Source organism: Miniopterus natalensis, chromosome 2 (assembly GCF_054644295.1).
Source record: "Miniopterus natalensis isolate mMinNat1 chromosome 2, mMinNat1.hap1, whole genome shotgun sequence".
Lineage (NCBI taxonomy): Eukaryota > Metazoa > Chordata > Mammalia > Chiroptera > Miniopteridae > Miniopterus > Miniopterus natalensis.
In genome coordinates, this window is record NC_142082.1 from 106,682,653 (window position 1) to 106,696,315 (window position 13,663).

A 13,663-nucleotide genomic window follows, 5' to 3' on the forward strand; every position below is an offset into this window, starting at 1 on the left:
GAGGCCTGAGGACTCTGAGGTGACCCTCTGTCAAAGGTGCAGCTGGAATGGGGTCCTTGAGCTCCTCCCCAAGATTTACCAGAGGGGACTTGTGGCTGTGGGGTCCGGAGTTGGTCATGGCTAAGGAACAGTGACCCTCTATCGTCCTCTGAGGACCAACCAAGTCATAGGAATGGGGGTGGAAGCCACTTCCTCTGCTCAGTCTTGCTCTCACTCCTGCCCCTCAACCTGTGGACACATCCGCTGGGATACCCCCTGGCTCCCTGTGCTGTCTGCTTCTGGGGCACAGAGTGAAATCCATTGGCTCCCAGGGCACTGGAATACGCTGTTCTGTGAGCACTGGGCTCTGGTCAGATGAGCTAAGCCGTGAAAGGCAGGCCACTTGGCTAAGCAGGAGAGGAGATGTCCGTGGGAGGACATGGCTGGGCATCTTTCCCCCTGGAGACTTCTAAGACTAGGCTAGGGCCTTCTGGATGTGTTCTGGGCTCTTCAGCCCATGTGATGGGATGGGGTGGCTGAGATGACCCTGGAGACCTCCCTTGCTCCCCAATTCTTGTGTGAGGTGGTGGGATAGCCGCCTCCCATCGGCGCCCAGCGAAGGGCAAGTGAGAAAGGATGGTTGGTGAGCTGAAGCGGAGTGGGCTTTGTACGCATATGAGAACCTCCTCAAAGCGGCCCCCCGGGGACGCGCAGAGACAAGACATTTATAACACCAGGACTTCTTGAATACTAACTTATGCCAAGCAGCTTGAATGCAGTGAACAGCCCAGACCCAACTCCTGTGTTTGCAGAGGGGGCCACAGAGAGTAAATGAGATTGCACCCCAGGCCCTGATGCTGATGTTCACTGGTGGGAGAGCCGCTGACCCCACCTCAGCAATGTGGGGGCTGAGAGCTGAAGAGGGAGGAGCTAACCTGGCGGGGAGCAGAGGGGGGGTGGTGTCCTGTCCATGCCATTGGGACTGGCACTCAGAGGTGAAGGGGGTGTCCAGTTAGAGTTTGAGCTTTCAGCTAAGAGCACTGGGAGCTGCTGAGAGGCCTGAAGCCCTGTGATGGGCTCAGATCCTCCCTTGAGAACCATCGGTGTAGCTGTAGAGGGGAGAATGGTTGAGGGGACAGCGTGGGTGCAGGGACATCAGTGAGAAGCTACGTCTCAGTGATTTAGGTGAGAAGACACAGCCCTTAGGGAAGTGCCAGTGGGACAGAGGAAAAAATAGATTTCAGAGGCCCCCCAGGAGAAGTGACGAGTGTCATTGACTAACCAGACTTACCGTGGGGAGAAAGGGCATTCTTGCTGCTCACCGGCATGACGTCCCTCACCCTGGACGAGTAGCTAATGGTGTGCACCATATGGAGGGCGAGCATGTTTCCCGGGCTCTGCGCTCAGGGGCAGGAGACTGCAGAGACCAGCACCGGCAATTACATCTCTCCTCTTGTTTGTTTTGACCGTCACAACTGGCACAAGGCTTTCGTAGACATTATCTAGGCTTGTTCTGCCCATAATTGTGTTGTCAGCTGTCACTGTAGCAGGTTAGGGTGGGAAGAGCACTGGTTTGAGGGTTGAGGGGCCTAGGTGAATTCCCCATCCGCAGCTCGTGTCTACGTGAGCCTCATAGTCATTGAATTTGTCTTGGTTTCATCATCTGCAAAATGAGGATAATACCTATTTAACAGATTTGCTTTGAAGATTAAATAAAAACATGTATGTAAAGACATCCAGCCTGTTCCTGGGCCAAGGGAGGTGGTTGGCAAGAAAGTGGTCAAATCTGGGTCATTAGGGTCCCCAAAGAAGAGCATGCCCTGGCTGAAAGCTGGGTCACAGGGGTGTGATCTGGAATGGGGAGCTCTGGGCTGGCTGTAGCAGCACAGTAATCCACAGAAGCAAGTGGGAAGTCAGATTAAATGAATGTCAATTGGGGCACAAAAATATCGGCATTGCAATGGTCCCTTCTTAAAGCAGTCAGTAAAGACTGGGAGGCTATTGATTTAGCCATCTCATTGTGCTGAGTTTAATGACAGCCACGAGATGGACTACTTGGCCTCCTTAACCCAACAAAAAGAGCAACACTCCTCAGGACACACTTGAGCCAAGCCCTCTGACTGAAGCTGGAATTTCCCCTTTGTGGGCCTAGAGACTAGACTGCCAGGTAGCTGAGTCACTGGGGCACACCTGGGGCACTGCCCAAGCCTGTCCATCAGGTGAGCAAGACCACGTTCTGTCATTTAATGGCATCAGAAAGCTCCTTGCCCTTTGTCTCCCTCCTGACCTAACTCTCCCCCATGCAATCCCTGCAATCCGAATATATTTTAAATATATTTCCTTTTCTCTGTCAAGAGACCCCAGTTCTAGAGAGGACTGAGCCTTCTTATTTTACAGGCTGGCAACTCAGGGAGAGCATGTTGAATTTGATCTCAGGTTCCCAACATGAGGTTCTCTAAATTCGCATTAGGGATCTGTGAGCCACTTAAGAAACTGTCATGACCTCCTCAGAAGTGCCCAGGCTAATGGGACATGAACGCTCTTGGCTCTGGCTGGCCTGGTCCTGGTCTCAGCGCATTGACATTGTTTGCAGCTGGCTGATGGAAGGGCCGGATTCAAGCTTTATTCACTGCCCTCTTCATGCCTGACCTGAGCCAAAAGATCCCCTGGGTCCCCTGCAGCACCCTGTCCCTCCTGCTCAGTACACTGCCAGACAGGGTTTCAGCCAGTGACAGAAGCAAGAGGATAAGGAAGCAGGGGCTTCTCATGGAGGAGGGGGAGGGGGTGGAGAGGGAGAAAGTGGACCAGTCTTAGCTTTTGCCCCTGTGTCTTCCCCACCCCATGGGTAGCCTCTCTGTTCTCAACTGGGGACAGGAAGTGGGAACCAGAGACCCACCCAGATTGAAGCAGCCCACCCTGCTGACAGAGGCATTGTCTCCTGCCAGGAAGTAGTGGCAGCCACCAAGGGTGCCAGCTTCAGCTCCCACTGCCTCCCATCCTCACCATGCCCCCACGGGCAGCCAGGGCCATTTAGATGGATGGGGAGCCACCTGTGTAGCAGGACGGGGCCTGGAGGGGTGCCTATCCCTCTTCAGGCACACTTGTGTGCTTGTGTCTACCTGCATACACACACTCACACTCATAGTGAGCATACATCTGGGTCCTATGAGATGGATGTCTGTGGACGCCCAAGGCTGGGTCCATGCCACTGCCTGATATCAAAACCACCAGAGGACTGCCACTGTGACTGTTCAGTGAATGATCTTGACCAAAGGGGCCAGGAGACACAGGAGGAGGGCCAGGGGATGCAGACCCCTTGCAAGGTGAGCCCCACCCGGGCCTGCCTCCCTGAGTCCCATCCAGCTTATCCAGGTACTCTTTAGGCTCCCTCACTGACCCCATCCCACCTCAAGCAACTTTTCTAGACAGAACAGTGAATGAAATAGGATGAACCTTTTGTCATAAAAGACAAAACACTTACTTTCTTTTAACTCCTTACTGGGCATCCTGGTGTGCTCAGCTCCTCTGAATCATAGGTTTAAGTCTTTTTGCTTTGGGATGAAAATGCCTTATTCTAGTTTGGGGATGAAGACAAATCAGTGGTCCAGGTGGGGAGACTACCACTCTGGGGTGAGATGGTCTGAGGGTCCAAGGCGCAAAAGGTGTGTCTCCGCTTGAATGCTTGGCTGGAAGCCTGATGGTCAGCCAGAGGGGCCCCTCGCCCCTGACCTCTCCCTACACCCTGCATCAGCTGCAGCCAGCCAGGGTGATGCCCACAGTAGGACGAACGGACCACAGGCTCACTAACGGGCTGGCTGGGCATCATGGTCAGAGGTGTGTGAGTACCGGCTGCCCGAAGGCAAAGAGCTTTAAGGGGAACACAACTCAAGCACGCTTCTTTGAGCCTGGCTGTCGCTTGCCGCCAGGAGCCAGTGAGAGTCATGGGACGTGAGGTCAGTGCAAAGAGTAAACCTGGGAGCTGACAGGACCCTGGTCAGTGTGGTCAGTGGGCTCTAACAGGGCTCCCTCTCCCCTTCTCTCCCTCTCCCCATGTATCTGCTTCAGTTGTACGGGGGTCACAGCACATCTGATGAACATGAACGGAAGGCCTGGGATTTCCTTGCAGAGGAGGAAAAACAGCAACAGCAGGTGGTTCTAGACACAGTTCCTTTATTATCATGCGCCCGAGCTAGAGACCAGCTAAGGAAGGGGCGTATTTACCACGAGAGCACTTTCTCCATATGCGACAGGTTAAGGCAGCTTCACTGTCTCTAAAATATTGTGACAACCCATACCCAGGGCAGCCAGTTCCAGTTGCCTGTCTGGCTTCAGTAACATTGGGCTCCTGGAAGTATTCGTGGTGCTTGCACTGGTGTCTGTGGTGCCCAAGCAGGAGGGAAGAGGGCACAGGAGGCTGAGGGCACATGGGGCTGGGCATTGTGCTGAAAGAGAAGATGGGGGCTGAGAATGGAGTGGGGCAGGAGGCGGTGGGAAAATGGGGCTGGACTGTGAACCTGTTCCCTCTGGGCAGAGGACCTGGGCACCTGCTCTGCCGGTCAGGGTCACAGACCCACTCAGAGAGCCCCACTCAGTCCTAGTCCAAGGTCAGGGCTGGTGCTGCAAGAATGCGCAGCAGGAGAGGCACGTTCCTGGCTGCGGTGAACTTCCCGCAGAGGCACTATTTCACCCTTCCCGCTCACAGAGTGGGACCCAAGCTAGACATCTTGATGGATTTCTGATCCTGGGGCTGACATACCAAAGAAGGTGACCAAGTGTCCTCCTTAAGGATGTGATCTAGAGCAGCAGTTCTCCAGGTGTTGTTCCAGGGCCAGCAGCATCCACGTCACCTGGGAACCAGCTAGAAACACAAATCCTTGGCCCCATCCCTCTGATTTGAAGCTGGAGGGGAAGGAGAGGGCAGTGATCTGTGCCAAAAAGCGCTCCGGCTAGCATGGCTCAGCAGTTGAGCATTGAACTATGATCCAGGAGATCACACTTCGATTCCCAGTCGGGGCACATGTCAGGGTTGTGGGCTCGATCCCCAGTCAGGGGCGCACAGGAGGCAGCTGATCAATGACTCTCATCATTGATGTTTCTCTCTCTCTCCCTCTCCCTTCCTCTCTCTGAAATCAATAAAGATATATTTTTTAAAAGCCCTCCAGGCAATCCTCATGCGCACTCAAGTTTGATCACTGACATCCTTGGCGGATGTGAACGCCACTCAGCGGTGACACAAGATATGGGTGTTCCTCTTAGCCAGTCAAACCACCTTCCCCATTTCTGTCCCCAGGCCCAAAGTGGCCAGTAAGTAGAAAATGTTTTCAAGGCTGACAGTAGGATGGGTGGTGGTGAAAGTAACTTGCAATTGACGTCCTCTACCTTGAAGCCCTGAAGATGGACCTGGAGTAGCAGATTCTAAGACCAAAACTGGCCATGGGGCATGAGGGTCCTGGGGACACATCACTCTGGCACAGCACCCCCACCATCCTCAGTGCCAGGCCTGTGGCCATGCACAGGGTGGGCATCCTGATGAGATTCCAGGCCCAAGACAGCTCACACTGCGCCCATCCAGAGCCCCGTATTGGCAATAGAGGGGAGGGAAGGAAGGCAGGAGGTGGTCACCTCCACCACCCAGGGCACTTCCTCCCTGCCCGGGGTGGCTCCTTGAGTGCATGAGGCCTCACGGGGCTGGGAGAGGCATTTCCTTCTCTCTTGCCAGCCCTCCATGCCCCAGACAATGATCTCCACAGGGGCATGAGATTTCATATCCTGCTTGAAGATTCTGCTTGCTGAGGGAGGTCTGCGGCCACTTTGGTGTCAGCGTTGGCTCCAGAGGTGATAGGCCAGGTGCTCCCATCAGCAATGGCCCCCAGGCTCCTGCCTGAGACACTTCGCCAGGGAGTCAGCTGTCAGCCTGAAGGAGTCACACTTCTCTTCCAACCTGGACTGTGCAGGGCTCCAGTGCTGGGGCCAGGTGGATGGTTCCGTCCAGCTTGGGGGGGGGGGGGTGAGGCTGCCGCTATTCCAGAACACCCCCCCAAGGGACACGTTGCTCCTGAATGTCAGCCTGGCAGTTCATTACAGAGATGGAGAACTGGGGATGCTGGGGAGGGAATGGTGTGACAACAGCCATTGCTGCTGACCAGCAGGTCTCTTTTTTAAAAATATGATTTTTATTGATTTTTTTTTTTTTAGAGAGAAAGGAAGAGGGAGAGGGAGAGAGACAGAGAAAGAGGGGGGGGGAGGAAATATCAATGATGTGAGAGTCATTGATCGGCTGCCTCCTGCGCGCTCCCTACTGGGGATTGAGCCCAAAACCCAGGCATGTGCCCTGACTGGCAACTGAGCCGGCGACCTCTTGATTCCTTGCTCAACGCTCAACTGCTGAGCCACACCTGCCAGGCGACTGGCAAGTCTCTTAACTTCTCCAAGTCTTAATTTCCTCATCTGAGGGAGGCGGGGAGTATACTGCAATCCCTACGTGACTAACACATTCTAAGCACACAGTAGGTCTTCAGCAAATCCAAGGCCCTGGACACCCACCCCTACATGGCTCTGCCTGAGCTCCTGGAGCTGGGGAGAGAGAGAGAATGGTCATATTTTAAACAAGCCTTCATCTCCCGACTAAAGGCCAAGTTACACTCCTGTCTCCCCAAACTCACGTTATCCATGGAGTAGGGGTGTGCCACTCCCTCTGGGTGTGGCTGCCCTGTGAGCGGAAGGAGAGAAGGGCAGCTTGGGGAGTTCAGGGTGAGGGTGTGGTGACCTCAGCTGTGGTAAGACCTCTACAAAATGCTGGCTCCCTTTCCGGACCTGGTGTGCCAGGCCTTCTGCCTACACAGGACTGTGATTGCTGTCAGCAGGCATGCCCTTCTCTCCCCCAGGGGTACTAATGACAGCGACAGCCTCCTAGCAGTGACCTGGGGGAGCGGTCCTGGGTGCAGAACTGCATGCTCACAAGCAGGACCACACACCCTGTAGGGGACGTGGCCCCAGCTCTGACTCCAGCCTTTGGGTGCCCCTTGGGGATCCTGCCATACCCTGGGCTCAGTTTCCTGTCACTGTGTCTCATTGCCCAGACTATTGGCATAAAGTAGGTCACAGTTCCAAAAAGTTCTGAGCTGTTCTCTCCCTCTGCAGCTTGGACCAGCCAGCATCCTTGGTAACTCTCTGGACAAGATGATGCCCAGCCCAGGAGTCACAGCTCATCCTGCCCTCTGCCAGGCTGCCTAGTGTGACAGGAAGTTGGGCAGGATGTCGGGCTCCCCTCGGTCTTCCCCAGTGACAAAGTTGTGCAAGTGATGCTCACCCAGCACCCCTATCCCCATCTCCACAGGCTGGGTGACCTCAGTAAAGAATGAAGGGACCCCACTAGGGGCAGACATGTAACAGGCCACAGCAGCTCCCTCCCACTGGCAGCAAGAGAGCACGGCTCTCTCTTTCTCTCACTTGGTGAGATTTGTGGGTCTGACTCCTGGCCCTGCAAAGAGCTTGGGAGTCACCGTCACTTTTTATTTATCTGCATGAATCCCAGGAAGCTGGAAGGCAGCAACTTCCCTTGGAGGACCACACCACTGTTTCTTTTGTTCTTGGAAGAATCTGGGATTTTTAGGAAAGCTGGTCTCCCTCCTAATGAATTTGTATCAGCCACCCCAAGGACCTCTAGGTGGGAGAGCTCAGCCAGCCAGGGTCCCCACCAGCCCCTGGAGAGTCTCCAAGGCAGGGAGGCAATGTGCCCTGGGAAGCTGGTCCTCCCTTTGTGGGGGAGGCCGCCTCTGTTCTGAGCGTGTGCAGTTTCTGCACAGTTGAGGGCTGTGCTGGGGACAGCAGTGACCGTGTATGGGAGAGATAATACCCTTCACCCAGGACTGACCCAACTCAGCCAGAGCTGAGCTCATCAGACTGGGGACTGGACCCAGTGGGGAGGCAAGGGTGGCCTTTCTTGGCCTTGGTTTTAGCATAACAAGAGCCCACCTCTTGCAGGTGGAATGGAAGGAAAGGAGGAGGGTCTCCAGGACCCTGAACTGCAGGACTCAGTAGGAAAGTGTGGAAGACGTGTGGGGTTTTCCTGTTTGCGCCTCCCACTTGTCACAGCCTCTTGGAGGGGTCTCTGTAGCTGTCTTAGAAGTTGACGCCTATTCTTTGCAAAACTGCCGGCATCTACACTCTGTATTTTCTAGGATTTGCTTTCTGTGCTTAGTACCTGGCAAAGTTCTTCCTGAAGATTCCCCAATTCAGACACACGAGACAGAACCGTAGGAAGGGACTGTCTTCACTTTGGCGAGCAGAGCGAGGCCCCTGGAGGCTGCGTGGTGGTGGTCCTGTGGTCAGGGAGCGTGGACCCAGGACAACAGACAGGGCAGAGCACCCCTCTACTTGGAGCTTCACCTTCTCAGTGGCTCCAGCTTTGCAGGCTCTGCAATTTGGTCTTCACCGACATTAAGAGTTAAAAGTTTAAAACCTTGACAATCCTGAGAATCAGGCCAGAGATGAGAGAGATTCCTAAGGGGCAGATTCCTGGAGGCTGGGGCTTGGGGCCCTGTCTCCCTGGGGTCCTCTCCTGGGGAAGGCCCCCAGGCGGCCAGTTCCGATGCAGCATGTGCTGGTGTAGCCAACTCTCCCCACCTTGTTCCCTGCCTGCAGCTCCACCAGGCCGACCACTGCCCAAACCCGGCTCCTGGCTGCCTGCCTCAGTTCCCTCCACTCCCAGTCCCTGCAGCAAGGAGCCAGGCCATCGGGATACTCCTTTCCCTAGAGAAGGTGTTTGCCAGTGGGCAGATCAAAGGCCTGGGCCTTCTGGGGGCAGAGAGAACACTAACTGCCCCACCCTGACGCATTTCTGGAGGCTCGAGCAAAGCCCCCAAAGCCTGCGCAGAGGGAAGAGGAGGGCTGCTTAGCTCTGGTGGGGTCACCCTGAATGCGGGGTCAAGTGGGGTCGAGGTTTGCAGCCCTTCGATGTAGTTTCAGGAGCTGGGAGGGAGCAGAGTCCAAGTCTCTCTCACCTCCCTGTGGTCCATGGAAGCCTCTTGTCTGTTGTCCCTGGCAGGGTCAGTCCCCTCAGGGGGTTCTCGCAGCGAGCACTCAGAAGTGGAGGGAGTTGCTGAGGTCCCAGGAACTGCAGGAGCCATGGTGTTGGGTACTTGGTGGGTCTGAAGGGGGTGGGCACAGGGAATGGGGACTTTCTGGGGGTTTCTAGGTGAGCTGATGTTGACTCCACAGGTCTGGCAGATGGGATTTGGGCCCCTGTCCTTGTGAGGGGCAATTTGGAGGGGGACACGGTTGGCCATCAGTGAAAATGCAGCTGGAGCCTCCGGTGCAAGCAGCAGGTGAGGACCATCCCACAGGTCTGCCAGGTGGAGAAAGCAGAGGGGCAGAGAGATCAGGACCCCAGAGTTATGCAGGGCAGTGCCCTACAGCTCGCTTCTCATGCGGAGTGCACACCTGGGACCTTGATAAAGGCAGGTTCCCACTCGGGAGGCTGGGGTGGGGGATGGTGCTGAGATTCTGCAATTCTGACAAGTTCCCGGGGATGCTGGGGCCTCATGCAGGGGGAACATGCTCTGAGAATTATCACCCAGGGACCTCGGTTTAGGGCAGATGACAATCTGTAGGCCTGAGTGGGGGCTGAGGTTCTGCACTGCTAACGATCTCTCAGTTCTTGCCGCTGATCTGTGGTCCAGAGTTTCTCCAGAGACAGTAGACTGGTGCCCGAGCGGCCTTTCTCTAGGAGAGCCTGCCTGCATCCTGCTGCTCCGACTCCAGAGCAAAACCAGTGGCCACCATGGATTTTGGCTGATGGACAGAAACCACTGGGAAACCAAGGCTCTGGGAGGAGCAACTGGAGGTCACCAGCTCATCCTGTAAATCAGCATGGAACTTAGCACCAAACAAGGCCATAGGAGCCTGCCTGACAGCCCCATCCTCACACCCACTGGATGACAAGGGGCTAGAGCATCCTGCCCAGAGCAGGGCTATGCTGGGAAGTCGCTTTTTCCTGGTCTCACTTTCTAGTCTCTATACCGCAGAGGCCCATTGCTCTCTGCCTCCATTCGCTCTTCATTTGCCTCCTTCCTCCTTCTGCCTCTTCCTCTCCTCGCTCCCACCCGAGGATGCAGCAAGGACAAGACCGGGATGTGTTAGACCAAGGAGGCCCACGACTGTGATCATGTTCCTGACTATGCTGTTGGATCCTGGCTCCTGCCTGTGGGAGAGGGGCACAGCCTGGGCAGCCCCGTGACCGTCCTGTGGACATGGGCCAAGGTGCATTTCCCCAAATATGGGAACAGTGCCCCGTCTTCCCCAAACCTTCCAATAGCTGCTGCTGACCAAAGGGAGGAGGGCAGGCTGGTGAAGGCTCCTATGGGCTGGGGCACTCGGATTCTCTCCACAGGCTGGCTCAAGGAGGTGGTGAAGGATACCCCCTTCCTCCCCCCTCTCCACCCAACGTGGGAGGATGGTGGGGCCTGTGAACAAGACCAGAGCTAATCCACCGCAAGTTGAAAGGCGGCTTGAGAGGCTATTTTGTCTCCCACTGGCTTTTAGCAGGCGGTTGTCACAGCCATTCCACCCAGATGTCATGCAGCGTGCCCTCTTCTCTGTCCTCCCTCATGGTTTAATGGCCTGTCCTGTGGGGTTATCTGGATCTTTCTGATCCTTGCTAAGGGGGAAGCCAGAGGGAGCAGGTAGATTAGCACAGACTTTTGGCTACATCTCCTACACCTCATGCCAGAGGAAGACCGGGAAGGCTGAGCTCCCCAGCATGCACACTCTGGTATGAGATGTGTGTTCCCAGGGTGCCTCCCAGGGTAGGCACAGTGAGGATGGAGGTGTGTGGGCCAGAATCTCATCAATGCATGTACACACACACACAAACACACACACACACACACACACCACCCTTATGCATGCAGTGTACAGGGGTAACGGATGCACTCATCACTGTGTGTGCACATGTACACACTCGTGCACACACACACCACCACCCTGATTCATTCAGAAGGGTAATGGACACTGACTATCAGATCCCTGAATGAGCGGCAATGTCTCCTTCCTGGCAGAGGACATCTAGAAATCAGCACAGACACTCAAGCAACCAGACCAGAGTGAGCAGAGAAAACACACAAGTTGACTGCAGGGGCGGGAGATAGCAGATGATGGGTCCAGACAGGCCACCTGGGCCCAGCTTACGTGGGATATGGCGTCCCCTTCTAACAGCTGGTCTGGATGTAGCACTTGGCACACACGGGGCTTTTAATCCGAGAAGCCCACATTCTTTCAGCTTCTTTTGAGGTTTTTGAGCCAGCACCTGGCTGTCATCAAGAGCATCAAGGAAGGGCCAGAAGGCCCCAGGAAGCCATTCCAAAGTGATCTTTGGTTTCCCTTAGTGCTAGATTCCCTGCAGATTCCAGTGTCACTGTCTTGTGAGTTTTCTGGGCTCTGTGACATGTTTCTATCCTGCAGTGTGGGAATGTTAGGATGGGGTTGGAGCTGTGTGGCCTTGGGTGCAGTTACATCCCTCTCTGAGCCTCAAATCCCCTTCTATCAATAGGAAAACCTCTGCCTTCAAGCTAGATTTCCTCCAGTTCCTGGGGACCAGGGAAACAAGACACCATCTTGGCCCTGTCTATCCTGAGCCTTGAGGACCTTTGAAATGCCAGGCTGGACATGTGTGGGAAGGTGCCTGGTGCTTGCTCCAGCCGGAAGATGACTGTGAACCTGGGGACAGGCCTGGTGTGAGCCCTCCTTCAAGGCTGGCAGCAGACCTGGACTCGGGCAGCTTAGTTCCAGCACTGGCCAGCAGAGGGAGCTGTAACCCGAAGCTTGGCTGCTGCAGAGCCAGCCGCAGAGAAATGGAGGGGAGAAACTGGGCCAGGACTTGGGGTCCACGGTGGTTGCCAGGAGAGGTGGCGGCCAAGCTCTCTCTGCGGGACAGTAGGAACAGTTCCACAGTGAGCTGGACCAAGACTTCTCATGGTGGAGATATGAGTGGGGAGGAGGCATCTGTGGGCCTGCAGGCATCCTGCCAGACACCCTGCAGGCAGTGTGCACTTGTGCCACCTTGACCTTAGGCTCGGGGCACTGGCCATCAGTCCCTCATTCCTGTGGCTCCACTGCCTCTGTCTTCAGCTTCTCCAGGTTCTCCAGGCCAGAGAGGTAGAAATAAATGGATGGAGAAATGATCCCGGCTGGTCAGCGTCCATGCGGAGCAGGCCCCTCAATGCCTGAGGCAAAGAGCAGGTTTCCGGAAACCTCAGGTGATTCCAGAGCTGAGCAGCCTCTTTCCCAGACCCCACGGCAGCTCCCCTTGGGGATTAGTATGTGGGCAGAAGGCCTGCTCTGGGGAAGTACAAGATGGGCCATTTTACTGCCACCTGGGGTTCCCTGGGCCTGCTCCTGAACGGGGCAAGCTGGTCTGGCCAGGAGATGACCAGGGCTTTTGGGAGATATAATGTGCCATGTGGAAATGATAAAAAGAATGATGGGGACTGTTTACTGAGCACCTGCTATCTGCTCGGTGGTGAACCATGTGGTTTACATGTATATTGCATCATCCTCACTAGTCACCAAACTAGGTGTAATTAGCCCCCTATCACACATGAGGAACTAAGGCTCAGAGGTGGATAAGTGGCCCTAGGTTGTCTTGTCTCCCTCCAGAAGGGAGGGCCCAGTCAGCTAGCCGGGAGCTGGGCCCTCTTGGCACTCAGGCTGGTGCGGGCCAGCAGCAGTGATCTGGGAGACACCCTCACTGCTCGCCACCACCACTCCTGCTTCTCTTCCCATGGAACTGTGTCAGGGGAGGGAGTTTGGGAAAGCAAAGGACCAAGGAGGCCTGGGTCACAGTTCAGAATGAGACCCTCAGTAAGTCACCTCTCTGGGTCTCAGTTTTCCGATCTGTAAAATGGGGAGGAAACTGTTACTTGCCCAGCTGGGTCTCAGGTTGTGGGGAGCCATTGAGGGAAAGTATCGGAGCCACTCTGAAGCCTACAGTTTCCACTATGGAGGCCTTCACCGGTGCTGGGTGCTGCTGGTGTCGAGAGCACCACCTTGTTCTTATCTGGTTGGGGAAATGATCCATGTTTTACAGGTGACATTGAGGGGCAGGGAAGTAACTGCTCAAGGTTGCACAGGAGCAGAGGCAGGGTGGGACCCAGGTCCTCTGATGGGGAGCCACTGCTCTCACCTCTTCCCTTGATGATGCTTAGAGTACCGGGAGTGGGAAGGGTGGAATGGGACTGAGCTCCCTCTAGAACCTGCTGGGCTGCAGCAGGAGTGTCAGGCGAGGTGGGCATGCAGGGCCCTTGCTCCCTGTATCTGCCCCTGCCCCTGGGGGTGCCCTTCCTGACTCCTCTCCTCTTGACCTGGGACTAGAGTGACCCATGAGAGTGACACTAGCTTCCTGGATGGTGGCTGGGGGAGGGGCGGAGTGGTGAACCAGAGCAAAGGGAGTGGCTCATGCTCAGGGCAGAGCTGGGTGCACACAGGGGAGCACATATCCATAGGTGTGTGCACATACATACACACATGCACAAGCACACCTAAACACATATACGTGCATCCAATCCCCACCATGATGCATGCGGACACACCCAGGGCCCCACACATACACAGCAGGTTGCACACACACCCGCACGTGCACACACAGGGGTGCATGCACATACCTGAGCCCACACTCACACTCCTTTCA

At 55.4% G+C, this 13,663-nt stretch overlaps 1 protein-coding gene across 3 annotated transcripts in view; it reads right to left on the reverse strand.

The window, feature by feature from the left end:
* Nucleotides 1–6,131: 6,131 nt before the first annotated feature.
* TSPAN11 (tetraspanin 11) overlaps nucleotides 6,132–13,663 on the reverse strand; it is a 63,042-nt gene continuing 55,510 nt past the window's right edge. For 2 of the 3 annotated variants that reach the window (XM_087814483.1, XM_087814482.1), the window contains one exon: nucleotides 6,132–9,325. In XM_087814483.1, the coding sequence (XP_087670609.1) occupies nucleotides 9,266–9,325 (60 nt within the window). In that variant the 3' untranslated portion in view covers nucleotides 6,132–9,265. Of the gene's footprint in view, nucleotides 9,326–10,022; nucleotides 10,072–11,687; nucleotides 11,807–13,663 lie in introns of all 3 variants that reach the window. The other variant, XM_087814484.1, reaches the window with a different exon arrangement.